General features: G+C 37.2%; 1 protein-coding gene across 2 annotated transcripts in view; it reads left to right on the top strand.

Moving 5' to 3' along the window:
* The window catches only part of LOC138704812 (receptor-type guanylate cyclase Gyc76C-like), a 934,849-nt gene that overhangs the window by 789,252 nt on the left and 122,876 nt on the right, over positions 1 to 22,721 (top strand). For both annotated transcript variants that reach the window (XM_069833089.1, XM_069833090.1), the window contains 2 exons: positions 4,368 to 4,530; positions 10,551 to 10,811. In XM_069833089.1, the coding sequence (XP_069689190.1) occupies positions 4,399 to 4,530; positions 10,551 to 10,811 (393 nt within the window). In that variant the 5' untranslated portion in view covers positions 4,368 to 4,398. The remainder of the gene's footprint in view (positions 1 to 4,367; positions 4,531 to 10,550; positions 10,812 to 22,721) is intronic.

Here is a 22,721-nt window from a genome sequence, read left to right as displayed (position 1 = left end):
TAAATAAATATTACCTTAAACTCGTTTCGTGACATGATTCCTTACCGGTATGCGAGGACAACAGACCACGTTGTAAAAAAAGACCGATTATTTAGTCCTGACAGCTCAGCGACGCGAAAGAGGGGAAGTAGTAGGAGTAATGTGGAGAGCTCCTGAGTAGAGATAAGTGCAAGCGGTCGGTAAAGGAATGCAGTACAGCTTAACTATACTGGAAACAACGCTATACCGCATGCGTGACATCCGATCGCTCTGACTGCAGGCAACAGACTAACTTGAACATCCCTTGGCGTAACTTAATGGACTCGCCTGACCAAGGCGCATATTGCCGGCGACTGTCAGGACTAAATAATCGTAGTGTACTGTTTTCTGCTTTCTTTAGACTCGAACGTATTCTATCTTACTAAATCGGCGGAGCAGTGTAGTGGACTGATGTTACACATCTGGAGGCTGAAACATTACCTGAGAATGACTATGCCGAGAACTTTATTATTATTATTATTATTATTATTATTATTATTATTATTATTATTATTAAAATATATGCAAGCTTACGAAAATGCATAAATTTTTCAATTCACTTTGATGAGTTTGTCGTTCAGTATCTCATTGAGTGATTCAAAGTGTTACACTGTTTTGAATGCGGTGCAAATATCGTTGAAAAGACAAATGACTGCAGCTCGTGTCACTTGTTTGTAAGAGTATGACAGGTCATATGCAATTGTCATTTAAAAATTACTCTGCTGCTTTCAGAAGGTAGACTAACCTTAGACCTTTCATTTACCGTGTTCGACATTCGCAAGCAGACGTCTGGTTGTTTATACACGATGACAATACAGTTTGCGTCATTTTGTTCTCTCGTGAAGGGTCGCAGACAGTTAACAAATTGCCTCAGTTCATTTTTTAATTCTCGGAGACGTCTTGCAGCAGCCGAGGATCTTTCGTGTAAATACTTATTTTCAGACGACCTCCTTTGTAGTCTTGAGATTTTAACATATGAAATAGCTGAGAGATCAATATCATGGTGATCGAAAGTGGCATTAGATTATTTTACTCGGTTATTTAAAGACGCTGCACCAACTACGAGGTTATATTACAGAGTCTGTAGGATTGGTGATAGTGAAGTCACTAGATGATTTATTAATAGGTGTAGCTCAGACAACAGGTGCGTTTGCCTCCGGAGCTGATTTTGGCGTGTATTTGACTTAGGCTGACTACCTAGATGGATTTTTCCGAGGTTTTCCTCAACTGTAGGCGAATTTTAGGTAATGCCATGGTAAATCCTCAGCATCATCTTGTCAAACTCCATCTTGCTGTCACCAATTTCATTCATCGACGCAAAAACCCAGTAGCGTCGATAAATGACAACGTTATGTGTATGACAATATTGTACAGGGTGTTAAAGAAAAGCATTAAATATTTTGAGAGGTGGTAGTATTCATCAAAACAAGAAATAAAGTCTAAAGTCCGTGTTATTATGGCGATGGGGGGAGTGGAGCGATGCTGTCCATCCATCCAGTGGCGGAAGGGACTAGTATATACAATTCTGTAGCACAAAATAAAATAAGATATCTCTCTTCGTACTGTGTAATTCCGTCACTGAGCTTGTCTTGCTAGAAACTGAGTTCCGATAGCCTGTACAATAACAAGGTTTTTGAAAGGAATCCTGAAAATTTTCAACCCTCCTATAATCTCCACCTTCATTTGAAGGGACCGAACCAGGTTTAATAAGCATGCATCCTAAAATTAATGTTTTCCGAGATATGAGTAGGCCTGCTTGTTCATTAACATCATAGGAAATGTTCAATATGATTTTCATTAAAAAGAGCAGTCATTATTCTCAGAGATAGTAGTAGTCATCAAAACAAAAAGTCTGATAAACATGAGTCCTAAAATTAAATTTCGTACCAAACAAGAGATTCGAAATTGGTATTGTAAGATCCTCTACTGATACAGTGCTTCCAATCTTGAGTGCAATTTAGAAAAATTTAGAAATTTGAAAATAACAAAATATAAGATTATCAATAATAATAAATACATTCACTAGTTCAGAATCTCTTAACAACATCTGGAGGATCTGAAGGGATTTGAAAGGGAACGGGCTGATAAGAGGTGACTGAAAGTCGAGTCTGCTAGAGCTATGTACATGGCAAGGCAAGACTGGAGTAAGAGATAGTGGGAAGTGAAAAATTGGAAATATCGCTCACGCTCGGTAAGGAAAATAAAGTATCTAGAAGGATTTCAGTATGATATATATGTGACATGATATATTACGATATGATATGACGTTTATAAAATATATTAACTTGTAGAATATGACATTATTCCACATTATATACATATGACATGATAAATAATGTACAACTTTGATTTATGAAACGAAAAGACATAATTTGATATATGACATTACATGATGTAATATGGTATTGTAATATGTCTACTTACAAGCCTTTGTGATACCTCGTATGCGACGTGATGTATGTAATATTGTTATTATGTAATGTGATACATGAGGTACAGGGTGATTCACGAGAATACCGCCCCTTACGGAGCTTATTTCCGAAGTCATTCTGAGAAAAAAAATGTCATATAAACATGTCTTAAGCTCTAATTTGAAGTTGTTTGTGAAATACCATTATTATTTTAGTTTTAAGCATAAAAGAATATTACAGATAAAGATTGCACTATTCAGGTGTATCATTTCTTTAACTAGCTATATTTTGAAGCTAAAAATGTGTTGTGCATTCCATAGTTGTTTCGTACAGTTTTTTATTTTTTCGATTTTTAACTAAAAAATTACTTTTGTGCGAGATCGTGCGTATTTGCTTGTTTTCCGCACAGAACCAATACGCGGTTAGTGTGAAATACCACATTCAGTATTCCCAACGTAACACACATAACAATTTCCCTCTTCTTACCGCTTAAGCGGGACATTCATTTTACTGCTTTAGGCTTTTAACATATTATTTTTAGAGACGTTTAACATAGTAATAATTATAAATTGGAAACTTACCACTGCAATTTCACCTAAATTGCAATGTTAATTATTGTTTTTAAATATTTGCAAAAATTAAGTTAAGTCTACTACTCCACGAAACTTATTGCATTCCTGATACAAGTAACATTAAGGAAGCCGTGAAAAAATCAACAAGATTCCAGATGCGGATGTTATTACTGCAATATGTTACATAAATAATATTGTTAAAATATTAAAATGAAAAATAAATCATTACATAACCTTACCGTTTGTTTTAAGTTCGCATTTAAAGACTGGGGGGAAAAAAGACAGACGTATATCACGGCCTGCTGGAGTATAGTAAACAGAGAAAACATTTTATAGCAACAATGTTGAAGAAAGATATTTTGGTTTTCCGAAGTTGCCGTCATTAAACAGAAACCAAGATGGAGATTTCATTGAAACTAATTAGAAATTCGTCTTTCAGGTATGTAATAAACGATCTTCGCACAAAATAATGTACGATACACGAGCGGTATGTTTGTTTTCATGTTCTCGGAAATTAAAAAAGCTCAACTACGTTTCGCTTTTTCAATCTTTTCTTCGAACATGAAAACGTCAACATACCGCTCTTGTAACGTATATTACTATTTCCTTACGATTTATCACAAATTCTTGTAAATTCTTCAAGACTGTACATTAGGATGCATCATTAAACTGTAAATATTGAAGTTCCTAAAGTCGTATGATTTGTAACAATTTTTGTGGTAAGTGCGTAAGAATGATGTAATTTTAGTTAAAAATTGAAAAAAAAAAAAAAAAACAAAAACAAAACAAAACAAACAAACAAAATCTGTACAAAGCAATTAACAACTTATCTTAGCTTCAGAACACTAGCCAATTAAAGAAATGATGCTCCTGAATAGTTCATTCTCTATTTGTAATATTCTTTTACCCTTAAAACTATAGAAAAAAGTTATTTCACTAACAACTTCAAATTAGTGTAGCTTTGAGAATATTGAGATTAGGACACATGTTTATATGACATTTTTGCTCAGAATGTCTTCGGAAATAAGCTCCGTAAGTGTCGGTAAATTATCGTGAATCACCCGGTATATTATTTTTTTAGTTGGTTATTTAACGACGCTATATCAACTACTAGGTTATTTAGCGTCAGTGAGATTGGTGATAGCGAGATGGCATTTGGCAAGATGAGGCCGAGGATTCGCCATAGATTACTTGGCATTCACCTTACGGTTGGGGAAAACCTCGGAAAAAAAACAATCAGCTAATCAGCCCAAGCTGGAATCGAACCCGCGCCCGAGCACAACTTCAGACCGGCAGGCAAGCGCCCCTGTATATTATTAGTATATAATAAATGTGCATGACTGAAGGTATGTCGCTTGTGTTGCAGGTAGTGCAGGGCTGACTGCCGGCGGGCGGCCATGCGCCCCGGGGCGCCCCGGCTGGCCGAGCTGCTGTGCTGTCGCCTCTTCCTCGTCCTGCTCTTGTGTCGCCCCGGGCTCCCTGTCGACAAGAAGACCAACCTCACCATCGGCTACTTGGCCGCCTTGAAGGTGCGAATCTGCAGCAATTATTATTATTATTATTATTATTATTATTATTATTATTATCATTATCATCATCATCATCATCATCACCACCACCACCACCCTCATCTTCATTCACAGATTTGGTCATTAGACTTGTTCCGACTTCAGCCCATTTCTTCCTAGATCTGCCTACATCTCGTCTTCTTCTTGGTTTGTATTGTTTTGTTTGCTTAGAATATCATTCTTCATTCATTCTTCCAATTTTGTCTATATAGGATGATTCAAAAGTCCGGCTTCTTAGACAAACTCCGTTATTAGTGTAGATAGCCAAAAATAAAAAGAGGGGAACGTTGTTGGAAATACGTAGTTTCCAATCTAATGCGTTTGAATTTTCAACGTTACCCTTGTCTTAAGCCTTGTTCTCTTTATATTCCTATTGTTCGTTTTGTTGTCCTCTTGTTCTCCTTGTCTTCGTCTTTTTCTCCTTGTATTCCCCTTGATCTCTCTTGTGTTCTCCCTGTTTTTCTTGTATTCCCCTTTTTTCCTTGTGTTGTCTTTGGTCTTCATGTGTTCCTCTTTTTTCTTCATTTCTCCTTATTCTCCCCCTTGTTTTCCATGTGTTATCCTTGTCGCCTTGTTCTCCTTGCATTCCTCTTCTTCGCCTTGTTTTCCTTTAGTTCCTCTCGTCCTTTTCCCCCTTATATTCTCCTTGTTCCCCTTGTGTTCCTGTTTCTACAGAAGGCTGTTGCAGTTCTTCGTTATGGTCAGTTCTCAAGTTACCCCTCTCATACTGTTCTCCAACCAGGAGATCAACCGTGAAAGGATTATGTTTACTATTGCGTCATCTATTGGAGGGAAGTAGATAATATTACCGTTATAACGTCAGTTTAAAAAACCATGCGTTCACCTGCACATGTTATTTCCTGTATGGAGAAATTAAAAGACCAGGAGATTAACAGTGATCTAATTTTGTAACTAGGGTAGTATCAATATGTGTGTGTATCAATGTTATGGTTTGTGCTGTGAGAACTAGCCAATACAGATACGAGTACCCACGTGTGTGACCTTATGACATCATATGACATCAACATTCATTCACAGCATTACCCCGCTTCGTCTCAGTCCCCAAAGACTTTCTCGTGGTTGGAGTACAGTACTTAGTTCTTCGTCAAAACAATAACCCCGCATTCTTATCACTAGAGCTCGGAAGTTGAAGACCTAAAACTTAGTATTGCAACGTAGTATAGTTCAAGCTAAGCAAACATTCCCTCTATCTCAGGTAGAATCCTCGTTATTACTAGGTAGTTGGTTACGCCTGGTGAAAATTGACTCCGAAATCTACTCACAATTTTTCAATAATAAACGTAAACAAAAGGAAGATTACGGTACTCTACCCACAGGTAACAAAATCTGGGTGCGGTTTACACAAGAAACAATTATTTTCATTTGAAATACCACGTGTTGAGTAAAGACTCTTTGAATTCCAAAGAAGTGTAAACCAGACGCTTACCTTACATATTCCAACACACAACTAATTACACTAGCCTGCGAATTTCAACTTTGTGTTTGTTGCCTGAACTAAGTAATGTGATTTTATATAATGTCGATGTGCTGAATCCGAATTGTCAATCCGTTTGCTTCTATCACGTCAGGTTTGTTTGCAAAATCACTTAAAATGTATTTTATAATTACGTGAATTTCATGACAAACTTTTTCATTTCACTTTTTTATTTCAAATTCAAAAACAATATTTAAAAGACACAACTTGCTGAAATTATGTGTATGGTTGTTCATACATGTCACTAGAGTGTTTTTGCTTTGTTTTGTCTTGTTTACTTCACTATTGGATGTATAAATTAGCACAATATATCACACAAAAAATTACACCACTTGCTTCTTAGTTGAGAAAGTCCTCCTGTTCCTCTTTCTTTTATGTTTCTCTAAAGGTATTTCACGCTTTAACATCCAACAATAATCACCAAGCATACTGATGCTCCCGCGTCCCTAGTACCTTCTTTCGAACTCCTGCAGATCCTTGTGAAATCGTTCATCTTACTCTTAGCTGAAAAATTCTACATTTTCGGCGAAATAATCAATTTGCTTCAGATAGTAGTGGAAATTTCTCACATATGTACTTAAAACAGCCTCCTTCCTTAATTAAAGCTTTTACAAGCTGTTTCATTAAGCCAAGCTTGGTATGGAGAGATGGCAGCACAACTTTAGAAGAACTCACATGGCTTTGGCGCACAACATTCTTACAACCGACTTCCAAATTTTGTCGAAGTGGCCAGTCTTTCATAGTCCAGTGATCAACTCGTGCCCTACTATCCCACAGGCAAAGAATGCATGGAAATTTGGTAAAACCAGATTGTTGACCCAGCAACATAGTAAGAACTTTGAAATCATCACAAACTTGCCAGTTGTGTTCCTATAGTCTAGTCGCAATAACAGCAGTTGCAAATTTGTGTATGTTTTTTTGAGGGTCACTGAATAGGCAACGGGCACTGAACCAAAAATGTTTCCGTTATGAAGGAGGAAATCCTTTAAACTTGGCTTGGAAGCATTAATGAACAGTCTCCATTCACTTAGGTCATAGTTTGGAAGTCCAAGTTTTAGCATAAATTCTTTTACATTACTGCAATATACAAGATTATCATCTTCGGAGAAAAAGTATTTAAAACCTATTTCACGTTGTCAGTACCAATAGAATGATGTTTGTTTAAGATTTTCTGGTCGCACAGAGATTGGTACATTAGGCACAGGTAAAATGGCTGACCGAACAACTGAATACACGATTTGATTTTTATGTTTTGAATCGTACCCCTTCACATCACACAAACAGAAGTAGCAGTCATTACTATGATTCGACTGCTCTCTCCAAACCATAGGTACTCCAAAAGATAGCAACGGTTTTCTCCAATTGATCAAATGACGGAAGTTCTTCAGTGCATACTCTACATACTTTGTGTGGTGCCCAAGCTTTACTTTGGTCTCCAAGTTTGATTTCAAAATAGGCATGGCATGACTTTTTCATAAAATCTGTAATATTGCACCTCTGTTTAGGCAATGTGTATATCCTACATAAGTTATATAACAAAAGTGGTCTGGATTATTTAGACATTCTGGATGCAACATGGTAAATACTTTCTTACTGAACTAAAAACTTTCAATATTCTACTCCACAATAAAGCTTCAAACTGATTTCGTTTCGTTTCCAGATGAAACGCAGATTAATGAAATGTGAGAGAAACTAGACGAGTTGAGTTCAGTCTCTCACCAAGGAGTGGTTGACATTTCTATCTTTCACAAATAAAAATAATGACAAGGCTGCACGTTATTTTGCCCTAACTTCCTTATGTGTTTGCACCCCCTATCTGCTAAGAAACATCCAGTGTCCTTGGTTTTCAATATAAACACCTTACAAATATGTTGAATACATTTGGTTTCCATATCCTAACATACTAAACCTACATATGTTAAAGTATTAAAGTTTAAATAATTACACTATAAATTGCCGTAATATATTATAAGAAAATTAAAATAACAAAAAATGGTACGTGATAGGAACTTTTTGCTTTGAATTTGATTTCAGCATGCTAAAAATACCCTAAAAACATTAAAACTTTGGAGTCAGGAATTTCATCGCAGACTAGTGTTATTAATACTACGTTGCAATACTAACTTTTAGGTCTTCAACTTTCGAAGCCTACTTATCACTACTTATCTCCATTTAACATCACCGAAACTCTTACATCTTGCCCTGGAACAATATTTTAATGACATGAAATGAAAGAAAGAATAGGATGAAATAAGATTAAGTTTGTAATAATGGTAGGGAAACTCTATTTTCGACCATGTTCAGCAGAAGTGTCAATTCAACGACGCGAAATAATACGTCCGTGGCCACCTGCGTAGCTCAGGCGATATCGCGTTTGCCTACTGATTCGAGACCATTCTTTATTGGGCTGATTATCTGGTTGTGTGTTTTTTTTCCGCTAATGTCAGGAAATCTCATAGCGAATCCTCATCCTCATCTCGCCGAATAACATCTTATGTCGCCAATTCTATCGACGCTAAATAACCTAGCACTTTATACAGCGTCGTTAAATAACTGGTTGTAATTATCAACAGAGGATAAATTTTCTGTGCTGCATAATTTTACGTACCGGTATACGAGTAACTAAGTGTGCGATCACCTGCCGACAGGTGCAAAACTTGTTTTTATTTTAGTCCCCTTGTCTTCCTTGTATTCATCTTGTTCAGTTTGTATGTCCCTTGTTTTTGTGTTCCCCATGTTCTCCTTGTCTTTTGCCAAGATATCCTTGTCTTTCCGTACTTCTAGTATTCCCCTTGTCTATCGCTGTGGATTAACGGTGAGCATACCTGATAAAGCGTCGTAAAATAAACTAATGAAAAGAAGCATTTCTTATGCAATCATTGTATTCTCTTTGTGCTCATTATTTTCCCCTCGTTCGCCGTATCGTCCTCTTGTTCGCAGTGTCTTCGTCTTGTTTTTATTGTATTCCCCTTGTTCCCCCGTATGGTCCTTGTTCTTCTTTAGTACTTATTTTTCCCTTGTGTTCGCATTGTTCTCCTTGATTCCCCTTGTTCTCTTTGCCTTCCCCTTGTGCTCCTTAACCGTTCTCCTTGTCTTCCCTTGTTCTCCTTGTTAGTCTTGTTTTCTCCTTGTTTTTTGTCGTCGTGTTCTCCTTGTATTATCCGTGACTCCCTTGTGTTCCTCCTGTTCTCCTTGTATTCCTCTTTTTTTCTTGTATTACCTTTGTTCTTCGTATGTTTTTATTTTTCTTCTTGATTTCCTCATTTTCTTCTTCTATTCCCTTTGTTCTCTTGTCTTGCCTTTGTTCTCCTTGTCTTCGCCATGTTACCCTTGTCTTAACCGTGTCCTCTTTGTTGTCCTCTTGTTCTCCTTGTCTTCGTCTTTTTTCGTATTCCCCTTGATCTCTCTTATGTTCTCCCTGTTTTTCTCGTATTCTTCTTTTTACTTGTGTTATCTTTGGTCTTCATGTGTTCCTCTTTTTCCTTCATTTCCCCTTGTTCTCATTGCATTGTTTTTCTTTTGTTCTCTTTGTCCTTTTCCCCTCTTATATTCCCCTTGTTCCCCTTGTGTTCTTATTTCTACAGGAAGCTGTTGCACTTCTTCGTTATGATCAGTTCCCAAGTTACCCCCCTCATACTTATTTCTACAGGAGGCTGTTGCACTTCTTCGTTATGATCAGTTCCCAAGTTACCCCCTCATACTTAGTTCTACAGGAGGCTGTTGCACTTCTTCCTTATGATCAGTTCCCAAGTTACCCCCTCTTACTTAGTTCTACAGGAAGCTGTTGCACTTCTTCGTTATGATCAGTTCCCAAGTTACCCCCTCATGCTTATTTCTCCAGGAGACTGTTGCACTTCTTCGTTATGATCAGTTCCCAAGTTACCCCCCTCATACCTAGTTCTACAGGAGGCTGTTGCACTTCTTCGTTATGATCAGTTCCCAAGTTACCCCCCTCATACTTATTTCTACAGAAGGCTGTTGCACTTCTTCGTTATGATCAGTTCCCAAGTTTCCCCCCCTCATACTTATTTCTACAGGAGGCTGTTGCACTTCGTTATGATTAGTTCCCAAGTTACCCCCTCATACTTATTTCTACAGGAGGCTGTTGCACTTCTTCGTTATGATCAGTTCCCAAGTTACCCCCCCATACTTATTTCTACAGGAGGCTGTTGCACTTCTTCGTTATGATCAGTTCCAAAGTTACCCCCCTCATACTTATTTCTACAGAAGGCTGTTGCACTTCTTCGTTATGATCAGTTCCCAAGTTACCCCCCTCATACTTATTTCTACAGGAGGCTGTTGCACTTCGTTATGATTAGTTCCCAAGTTACCCCCTCATATTTAGTTCTACGTCAAAATAATAACCTCGCACTCTTATCACTGAGAGACAAAATTGCATTAGAAGTTCTCTTTGTTGAAAGTTCGCTGGTTGGCTGGGCTTGCTGTGTGTCACTGTATCAAAGCGTCCCTTTTGTATGTGTTGCAGGGCAATCTGAAGGACCGACAGGGGTTGGCCGTGTCCGGGGCGCTCTCCATGGCTCTGCAAGAGGTGAACAACAACTCCGAGATCCTCAAGGACGTGAACCTGGTGGCCCGCTGGAACGACACCCAAGGGAATCGCGTGCTAAACACACTCGCCATTACGGAGATGCTGTGCGATGGAGTGTCGGCCTTCATCGGCCCGGAGGGCTCCTGTTACGTGGAGTCCATTGTCTCTCAGTCCCGCAACGTCCCGATGATCAGCTACGTGAGTATATTCAATGCAGTAATTCCTTTGCTTTGTTATTTTCTATTGCCTCATTCTACGAGCGTAAAGGCTGGTTCACAATAAACCGGGAACGGAAACGACAACGAGAACGAAAACTGAAATAATGTTAAAATAAATGTATTTAAATGGGAGCACTCACAATTAACTATTGTGAATGCTCACATTTAAATACATTTATTTTAACATTATTTCCGTTCTCATTCTGGTTGTCGTTTCCGTTCTCGGTTTATTGTGACCCAGCCTTAAAGGAGAAAGTGTCGTGATGCTACAAAAATCTATTTAGAGATTATCACGGAAATACACATTTTTTGACGGCCTTTGTAACGAAAAGTGATTATACGTCTTGATTACACACTTTTAACGCTTTATATCACTATATATTCAGTTACATAAACAACTTTCTAGTGTTAAATTGAAATTAAATATTAGTAATTTACCTTCAGAATTTCTATTCCTAAAACTACAGGCATGGCTTTTGTAGAGAAATGTCCAATATGATCAGAAATTGCATTAGATGTTCGGTCCGCCGAGTTAGCTCTGTGGTAGCGCGTCAGCCTCCAGACTAGCCGGTGTTCGATTCCCGGCGGGATCAAAGATTTTCATGTAAAATTTCTACCTCGGAACTAGGAGAGGTGACGGTGCCCATATGCCAGAGTTAAGTCCCAAATCTATTTCAAGTGCATATGGAGAGAAGGCATATGTCACTGTTGATAATGATTCGTCCGTCGGATGGGGCGCTCCCCTTGGTTCTTTCCGCAATATGAGGAACCCGAATCACATAAGTGAAATGGATAGGCATTGGACACTTACACAATTAACTAATTAAAAAAATAATAAAAGGAATTATAGCTGGGACAAGTACGAAATGGAAGTATAGAAATTGGAAATTTATTCTTTGAAAAGTTGGAAAAGTTCAAATACCTTGGAGCAACAGTAACAAATATAAATGACACTCGGAAGGAAATTAAACGCAGAATAAATATGGGAAATGCCTGTTATTATTCGGTTGAGAAGCTTTTGTCATCCAATCTGCTCTCAAAAAAGCTGCAAGTTAGAATTTATAATACAGTTATATTACCGGTTGTTCTGTAAGGTTGTGAAACTTGTTCTCTCACTTTTAGAAAGGAACAGAGGTTAAGAGTGTTCGAGAATAAGGTGCTTAGGAAAATATTTGGGGCTAAGAGAGATGAAATTACAGGAGAAAAGAGAAAGTTGCACAACGTAGAACTGCATGCATTGTATTCCTCATCTGACATAATTAGGAATATTAAATCCAGACGTTTGAAATGGGCAGGGCATGTAGCACGCATGGCGAATGCAGAAATGCATATAGAGTGTTAACTGGAAGGCCGGAAGGAAAAAGATCTTTGAGGAGGCCGAGACGTAGATAAGTAAGCTAAGACTTCAGGAAAATAAGACTAAAAGAGATACAATCTTTAAATTCTACGAAGTTATGGCTGTCCCAATATTACTATAGGGAAGTGAAACTTGGACATTACAAAAAGGAGATTGAAATAATATAAAATCAGCAGAAATGAAATTTCTAAGAATCATCAAGGGATGTTCCAAATTATATGAAATTAGAAATGAAGATATGCGTAACGAGCTTGACTACTTTTCCCTTCACGAAGAACTCACCCAGACAAATGGAATTCCCATGTTTTAAGGATGCCAATATCTCGCATTCCATACTTATGAATACAAAGCATCAGGAAGATGAAACCTTGGACGACCAAAGAAAAGATGGAAAAATATAGCTTCCATATAGCCCGGAACAAGAAATTCTCCTACGCCATTATAATGATGATGATGATGATGATGATGATGATGATGATGATGAGGACAGTACTCATTTGTGAACATTATTACAGATTCTGATCATGTTTAGTCAAATAATTTGCCAGTTACATAAATTTTACAAAATCATTACATTTTCTCTTTACATTTGTGTTACATATGATAATATTACCTAATGGGAAAAATCAATATAAAATAATCTGTAGTTGATCGATAGTGTTAAATATCGATCTCTCTCGCAAGAAGAGACTTTTCTTCATAAGCTGATATAACTTGCGCTCACATCACTTGATTAAAGCACGAATGAAGTACACATAAAAATTACGGCCGATGGATCGGCCAGTGACAATGTGTGGCTTACATCAGCGGGTAATGAAATGGTTAAATGCCAATAACTCTGTACCTCCAAAAGTTAGACAGCACAAATGAATACGTAAATTACAGCGTTAATAAAAATCTTTCTATGTAATTATTTTATTTCATAATGAATATTTTACGCGATTATTGAAAACTTTGAATAATTTTCGTTCAATTCGCCGTATTCTATTGCTTGCCATGCCTGAATTTTGATTTGCGATTGAAATGTGTAAGCAAACACGAGCTTTTAAATTCTGTATTTAGCTATTATCTGTGCATTTCGAACTGGCGGATCAAGGCAACGTACAAACGTACCTACACAAACCACGCACGAGGGACTGAACTGAAAACTGTGAACTGATAATTCCGGCTGTCCCAGCTGACTTTAGTTCAGGAGAATGGTCCAGGATTGCGGCAAGCATATGGAAAATGCAGGTCATTGCTTGACCTTGAGCCGCCATTTGAAATGCACAGATAATAGCTTTTATGTTTTGAAAGATTTGGTACAAGTTGGTAATTTATTTCATTTTTTATTTTTGTATAGAATAATGATATGTAGTCGGCTGTGACGTCATCTATAGATAAGATATGTCGGCGCGAAGCAAACATACCGAGTATGTGAGTGAATATACTGTAATAAATAACAAAATTCGAAACATACATAATATACAAGTACATTATATTATATTTTTTTGTATAGAAGAATGATCGCAGTCGGCTGTGACATCACCTGCAGATAAGATATGTCGTCGCGAAGCAAATATGCCGAGTATAGTCGGCGCGTCGATTTAATACCCAGTCGGAAACCTTTGTGTTGTGATGTATCTTTTTTGCACGCAGCAATACTTGCAGTGTCGAGCGTTGTTGTAACGTTTCCGCTGTAAGATCGTTCCTAGTTACAATTCACTATTAGCCATATATGTATTTCAACTCACGTCAATAAACACGAGATAATGGCAACGGTGTTTCGTACTCCACGTGGAGTTGATATCGCCACATTAATTAAAAATGCTAACGCATCTTCGATAATCATATGTTATCGCTTCTTGTGACTGGAGCGGAATCTGAGAAGGCCTAATCAATAAACAAATTCCTATCTTATCTCTTCAAAAGAAAGTGTCGTCTTTGATACCGACTGGGTACCAATGAAACGCGGGCACTATACATTAGTGATTACCTATAGGTACTAATAATAAATCTATAGCCGAAATTTTTCTGGTAATTTTCGATTTTCCAAAAATAATTGGTCGTAACATATATAATTAACCCACCCTGAAACCGAAAATCGCTTTTTTGAAATTTTTATTTGTATATCTGTCTGTCTGTCTGGATGTTTGTTACCTTTTCACGCGATAATGGCTGAACCGATTTATATGAAAATTGGAATATAAATTAAGTTCGTTGTAACTTAGATTTTAGGTTATATGACATTCAAAATACGTTATTTAAAAGGGGGGTTATAAGGAGGCCTGAATTAAATAAATAAAAATATCTCGCTTATTATTGATTTTTGTGAAATATGTTACATAACACAAGTTTCTTTAAAAATGATTTCCGATAAGTTTTATTCCTTGCAAAATTTTGATAGGACTGATACTTAATGAGATAACTGAGTTTTAAAATTAAAATACAATGCCATCTAAGGCGGTGTAATGAAATGATAACAAATGACTATGTCTATAATGGGCCTTGGACAACAACAATCGAAAGCTATGAAACATAGCCTACAGAGAATGTTTCTGTGTTTGTATGAAGTAATATCGAAAGCTAAGTTAACCGATTTGTATAATTAATAACACCATTGGAAAGGTAGTTTCTCTAGTTGGACATAATGCTATAATGTTATTACAGTAACTTCTGAGTGCTCTCTGGACCAAAATGATCGCATTTTAATTATTTAAATAAAATTTAAATTAAGTAACATATTAAACGATTTATCCTTCTATCAAACACGAATGTTCCCTGGATCAAACGTCCTATTTTAATTACGTAATTACTTTATATTTATTTCTAACAGGTGCAGTGGAGTGCACGGGTACGGCTAGTACAGTAATAATTAACAAAATTCGAAACATATACAAATACATTATTTTTTGTAGAAGATTGATAAGAATGAGACGGCTTGGGTAGCGTAGTCGGTATAGCGCTGGCCTTCTGTACTCGAGGTTGCGGGTTCGATCTCGGCCCAGAGCGATGGCATTTAAATATCTGTTTTCTACAATGTAAATTTGAAAAGGACACCTTTCCAAATTGTTAAATGCTTTTTTTTTTTTTTTTTTGCATATTTCAGTCATAAACTATTAACACATCATCATTATCGTTGTAGTCGCTTGCTTTCTTTTCGCTTCAAATCCTGGTTGGGACTAGTTACAAGGTTGAATTTTTGTCTGGGGTTTTCCTTCAACCCATAAGAGCAAATGCTGTGTAACTTTCGACCCTGGATCTTGGACTCATTTCGCTGGCATTATCACCTTCATTTAACTCGGATGCTAGATAACCATAGCAGTTGATAAAGCGTCGTAAAATAAACCAATAAAATAAATTTGTAACCCCCATACACATCATGCGTCAGGCGGGCTTCGAACCCCTAGCCGGCCACGCATAAATTTAACGTAGATCTATAAATAATTACAAATAGTTTTCAGTCGGTTTCATATAGGGTAAGAAAAAAATAATCGTTTTCATTGTGCCGTCGCATAAACGTACAACTACAGTACAATACGTTTCCAAAGGCATTACGTAGACGTAATTGATTTCTGGGTTCCAGTTCAGTATATAATGCACAAACGTTTCGACGACCAGAAACAAAGGAATTATCGCACGTGTGTCCATAGACCGTTTATCGTTTATATCTCTCTTTTGGTTCAAAAAGGTTGCGTGGACAAATTAAATTTAGGTGAACAAGTATCATGCTGTTTTTTTTTTTCCGGAACAGATAATTTCTCTACACAAAATTAAACTTCGTGTGTAGCTAAAGTGGATTTAGACACGTGGAGTAAAATTGTACAATTTCGAACACTTAACATATATTTTTATTTGAACACAATACGCAATATAAAATTGCAAATATATTGTAACTTTCATACAACAATGTGACTTTTATTTCTACATTTAACCACACACCCGTCAACAATCTGTATTCCACTCAACACAGCAACACAGTAGTCGTTATTGCACTCCATATAGCGACAATGGCAATTCACGTGTATTATTGAGAAGAACAACAATGTACTCCTAATTTCAACTAATGTTCACAAAGCACTATGTGCAGAACAAAACTGTCAGTTCTCAGTTCACAGTTCGTTCGCCTTGGCTAGTTCTTCTAGCTCACTCACTTAATTTTACTGTACGTCGAACCCAAGCCTTCCAGATACAGTTCACTACACATCGAACCCAAGCCTTCGGATGCGTCGCACTCGCCTGGATACTGCCACAGTTACAGTCTCATTCAAGTTCACTGCACATCGAACTCGGATCCTCTGGATACGTCTCTGCTGACTGAAGACTAACTCGCTCTCTCGCAGCTGACTGACTTATCGTCGTAACTCACGGTGTTATTTGTTTACCACTGTCGTCTAGAATGTTCTGTGTCGCGAAGCCTCTGGGTCTCCATAACAATCTACTTCCAGGCGCTTCCTTACTTCCGCTCTCTCTCTGCTCCGCGCCGGGACCGCAGTTTTCCTTCCCCTCGCCCCGTACTGCGCTTCAGCGTCTACCGAAGCCCGAGTTCCGCTTCCCCGCGCCTTCCTTCTCCCCAGACGCACGCGAAACTCTCGAGGCAACTAAAATCTTCCAGCACGATTGCCACAATATTATATTAAAAAAATAAACCCTCTTATGTAATATATGACTAGTACATGAATATGATGAAAAAAATAAACGTTTATTTTGTCACAGATGTGAATTTTCTGATTTTATCGCAATGAGACCTACAATTCTAAACACAGTCTGGTATAATTTCGATCACAGTCATTTCAAACAAGTGATTTATTAGCGCCTAAACCACTTCATGATACCAGACGTCACATGATTGGGATCCAGTTAGCTTTCAAAATTGATTCTTCGCTGCAATAGCACTTTAAACAGAAACCAACACTCGTATTCGTTCCATTAAGTTAAGACTGACTCCATTTACTTGATGTGGATCACCTTAGATTTTGTTTCATAAATTACTTTATACAATTCATTAACGACTATTTGTAAATTCTGCTTAGAATCTGCTAAAATAATTTGAACATTAACAAGTAAAGTAGGTACATCGTGATTCAAAAAGGGTGGTGCAAAAGTAAAGATCTCTAGAGAGAGTGACAACAATGGCAAAAGATCAATTATTCAAAATAGTGAACGCGACAGGTCTCAGGTTATTGTATGTTTATTTGCTAGTTCATGTCGTCATTACCAGAGACGCTACACAGGATAGCGACATCAAAGCAAACAAGAGGAGTTTTGCGTCATGGAATTCGCACGCTCGAGGAGTGTTGTGACAGTACAGTGAAACTTCAGAATTGAATTTGATAAGAATTCACCACATAGAAACTACATTAAGTGATGTAATTCGAAACTAGTGGCTGTTTATGTCCTAGGAAATATCCGGTAAACAGGATACAAGCCGTGTGTGAACCTAGCCCTAGCAAGTCAACAAAGCGAGCCAGTAGGCAACTACAGGTGTCATAATCCTTGGCGTGACGTATCGTATCCTCCCAAAACGTTGGATTAGCCGTGCAGGATACAACGACTTACAATGGCATTCTGGCCTCCGCGATCGCCAGACTTAACTTGTGAGTTTTTTCTGTGAGGGTATACCAAAGACTTCTCGTGTCTGTCACCCCTATGCCAAAGAACTTAAACGAGCTGACACGATTCATCACAAAGCAGTGGAGTCAATATCCGAGGACATGCTGACATGAGTCTGGACAGAATTGCAGAACCATCTCGACATCTGTCTTGTCACCAATGGGGATCAAATCGAGATTTTGTAGTGCACAGATAAAACCTGAAAGTTAATGCGTCTTTTCATGTTAATACAGTTGTGTTAAGTTCTTTCAGTCATAAATAAATCACATTTACTTTTGCACCATCCTCTTTGAAGTCCACACCTGTGGAGTAACGGTAAGCGCGTCTAGCAGTGAAACCAGGTGGCCCGGGTTCGATTCCCGGTCGGGGCAAGTTACCTGGTTGTTTTTTTCCGGAATTTTCCCTCAACCCAATATGAGTGAGTGCTGGATAACTTTCGGTGCTGGACCCCGGACTCATTTCACCGGCATTATCATCTTCATCTCATTCAGACGCTAAATAACCTAAGATGATGATAAAGCGTCGTAAAATAACCTACTAAAATTTAAAAAAAAATCCTCTTTGAATCACCTTGTATAATTAAGACTTCTGTCGTTGACTTTAAAGTGTGTGTTTAATTTCAGTTGCCATTCTTTAACGGCACTGTCAAAATAACACTTAAAAATGCAGGCGATATGGGACAGCTTTCTTTTACTCCTTCATTTGTTTATATTTTCTTTTCGCCATTTTTATCGCCTTTGTCTATGCTGATTTCCGTAGATATAATATATGCAGGCTTTTAACTGCTTTAATAATATGTTTGGAAAAGCCCGTAATTTCCTTTGTTCCTTAACGTCTCAATACTCTGTCAAAGGCTTTCTAATAGTCTACAAATAGTATTAAATGTGGCTATTGTACTCACGTTTATTTTCTATAGATAGTTTCAATACTAATATAATTTAAATTCATTTTGAAGATTTTTTTTTTCAGATAAGCCCTAATGAGTTCAATTGAATGAGTTTATTGTTCTTCAGTCAATGACTTATAATATATTTTTAATAGAACGTTTTCATCGCACATGCGACATCACCAGATACATTTTTATAATTAACCAATATTTTAACCTCAATTTTATCAATCCGTGTAAGCATAGTGAACATCAAATACCAAATATCTATGAAATAAAACAATAAAACAAGAGTGAGGAGTTAAGGTTAAAATGCAAGATAAAACATATGAGAGTAAAAACATTTACAAAATATGTTACGAGCTTTTACTTACATTTTGTAATTATTAAAATGTGTCTATAATTGATCTTGTTTATTAGTGCAAGTGAAAGCTCGTTTACAATTTTAATTTACCACATATGATGTGTGATCTGTGTTTCTATTGTGTTGATATGTGTTATTTATAATTATAACCGATGTTAAATATTATCTAAACTAGAATAATTAAATTGAGCAACGCCTACATTAGAATAGATGTACAATTTAGGCTTACATGGTTATGTTTTAATACATAGATGGGCATCGTGCCTCACTTGAGAATTAGTGCCTCACTGACATTCACAGAGCTTATCGCTCTGAGTGACATCATCTTCACAGTCCCCGTTCCTCCCTCACATAGCTTCTAGGCGTGGGCAGGTTCTATATCAGTCTCATAAGCAATATCATTGGTGGCATAATGACATTATCAAAGCAGCGTGTACGCGTTAGAAAACGATTATTTCATGAGAAATGGGAGGAAGAGTTTTTTTTTGCTGTTTAGAAGGGGAGAACATACTATATACTGTATGTTATGCTCGAAAATCCAATTAGGCATTAATAAATTTAATATACCACGACATTACTCCTTATGTCATAAAGAACATGCTGAATTATAAGGTAAGACAAATTAAATGTTGTTTTTTCGTACTATTCCGAAGAAAATTTATGATCTTAACATTTGCATAGTATACTAAATACGACATTATACCTTAAACACGCTGCATTAAAAGGTACGAGGAATTAAATAGTGTTTGTACGTATTATTTCCAAAAGCAATTTATAAAAAAAAAATATATCAAATGTACGTAGAAAACGAAATACGATTTTCTGAAATTATTTTAGGTCGAGAACGTGCAAATCTATTAAGTAATCTTGATAAACGCCAGGATATTCAAGAAAATAAATGTAGACAACGTGATGGAATATTATTGGCTAGTTACGCAATTTCTCGCCTATGATTTAAATCAATTCAGTGATGGAGAAATAGTAAAGAGGTTTATGATTAAAGCTGCCGAATTAATTTGCCACATTGAATAAAAGTTTTCGAGACTCTCACGTTAACCAAGCGCTTTCCTAATAATTCACAAGTGATGCCTTAGCGATTACGATAAGGTGACGCAGGTCACAGCAGTTTATATTTCCCATCCTACTCTGCAGTCTCCTCTCCTAGTAAACAATTTCAAATCGAGTGCCTCACGTAACCGAAAATTGTGCCCATGTATGTTCTACTGTTCTCCAACCAGGAGATCAACCGTAAAGGAATGTGCTTACTATTGCGTCATCTATTGGAGCGAAGTAGATATATAATATTATCGTTATAACATCGGTTTAAAAACCATGCGCTCTCCTGCATTTGTTATTTCCTATATGGAGAGATTAAAAGACCAGGAGATTAACAGTGACCTAATTTTGTAACTAGGGTAGTATAAACATGTGTGTATCAATGTTATTGTTTGTGCTGTGACAGCGAGCCAATAGAGATACGAGTACCCACGTGTGTGACCTTATGACATCTTATGAGATCAACATTCATTCACAGCATTACCCCGCTTCGTCTCATACGGCAGAGACTTTCTCGTGATTGGAGCACAGTAATAGAACTATCGAAATACCCTCAAGGTTATATGATAAGTCATTGACTGAAAAACAATAAACTTATTCAATTGAACTTATAATTTACAAACAAAGTTTCCAATTTTCAAACGTTTTTAACATTGTGAAACAGGTCTCTGGCTTTCAAATTTTACTAATGGCGCTCATTGACAGGATGTGAACCAGCAAACCTCAGATCAGATGTGGTGCGTGTTACGCTACTCGCAATCTAGAACAGTATCCATGTGCTGTTGGGTCGAGAACCTCAAAAAATTGAATGAATATAAACTCGTAGAAAGAGTATAAAAACCCCACTTAAGTTGGTCTGGTGTTCCGTAACGTTGCGTGTGGTTCGAATTTCAAATTGTCCAGATGGACGCACAGAGGCAGGCTGTCTGCCGACCGTCCGGTCTGGACTCGGAGTATTACAGCAAGTACAGCAACCAGCACTAGTCGAGAGCTAAAATTATACAGACCATTCTAGACAACATGGCGTCACAAGGTGAGGTTACCAGCAAAAACTTGTTCCTTCAACAACCTCTTGCGTTTTGCTCTTATATTTTTCCGTCTTACTCTTCCTCCCTCTCGTAGTAAGATTGGCAGTCTTCGCAGACGGCCAGACAGACGTATTTTATACTGTGCATTTGATGGCGAAATTACATTCTCTCTCAAGGTTGGGTGAATGATTACGTAATTCGTGTGTTCGTGGGAATGTTGATAACGTTCAAAAGACAATGACACGATAATGCTCGGCGTAGCCAACTACACCTAATCACTTTTCAGCGTCTAGTTGTATATCTACGTGATCAGGATTCTTAATTGCCTCTCCATTTGAAACTAATGACTGCTGAGATTTTTTTACAATCTTGTTTGTTTTCCAGCTGTTCCAGAACAACCAAACCAAAGAATAACAATTGCTTCATATTGCAGCTGTATTTTATTGTTCAGTGTTTGTAGTATTTAATATGTTTTTGCCACTTTTAACTCATGTTTATTCACTGACGTTGGAACGTAACTGCAGTCTACCGCGGTGTACGAAAAGACCAGCAGATAGTTTTAACATTACGTGAAGACCTGGTTGCAGTTCAGTTCCCGTCTAGGGTGTGGCTGTTGGTCTGTTATTAATTAGTACCTCGTGTTTTGTTTGGAGGCCTGGCGTAGTGTTGACCCCTGTTACGAGGTCCATCTCAAATCACATCGAGAAAGTTATCATTGAAAATTCCATAGTTCTCCAGTTTCGGGGTTGGGCGAAGAGTAACAACCCATCACCGTAAAAAAAAACAGCTTGTTACGAATCATACAGTAAGTATTTGGGGCTAAGAAGGATGAAGTTGCAGGAGAATGGAGAAAGTTATACATATATATATATATATATATTCTTCACCTGACATAATTAGGAACATTAAATCCAGACGTTTGAGATGGGCATGTAGCACGTAAGGCCGAATCCAGAAATGCATATAGAGTGTTAGTTGGAAACCGGAGGGAAAAAGATCTTTGGAGAGGCCGAGACGTAGATGGGAGGATAATATTAAAATGGATTTGACGGAGGTGGGATATGATGAGAGGGACAGGATTAATCTTGCACAGGATAGGGATCGATAGCGGGCTTATGTGAGGGCGGAAATGAACCTGCGGGTTCCTTAAAAGTTATTTGTAAGTATGTAGGCCTACTGATGTACATAAGATATTTTCGTGCAGGAATTCTATACATCCATCCTTCATCATATAATAATAATAATAATAATAATAATAATAATAATAATAATAATAATAATAGTTTTATTTTCCCTGGCAGAGTTAAGGCCATCAGGCCTTCTCTTCCACTCAGCCAGGATCAAATCACATACAGAAAAATACATACCAGTATACAAATATTAACTTAAAAATAATAATAAACATAATAAAGTAAAAAAGAGAGATTGAATACATATACACAATCAGTATTAACTTTAAAATAATAATAATAAAAATATATAATAAAAAAGAGACTGAATACATAATCACAAACAGGAAAATACATTCTAGTATACAAGTATTAACTTAAAAAAAATAACTCAGAATTCCTACAAGGAAATATTATATGTGCTTCGGTAGGCTACAT

This window comes from Periplaneta americana, chromosome 8 (assembly GCF_040183065.1).
Source record: "Periplaneta americana isolate PAMFEO1 chromosome 8, P.americana_PAMFEO1_priV1, whole genome shotgun sequence".
Lineage (NCBI taxonomy): Eukaryota > Metazoa > Arthropoda > Insecta > Blattodea > Blattidae > Periplaneta > Periplaneta americana.
The sequence above is the reverse complement of the archived record's forward strand: the minus strand, read 5'-3'. Positions and strand labels throughout refer to the sequence as shown.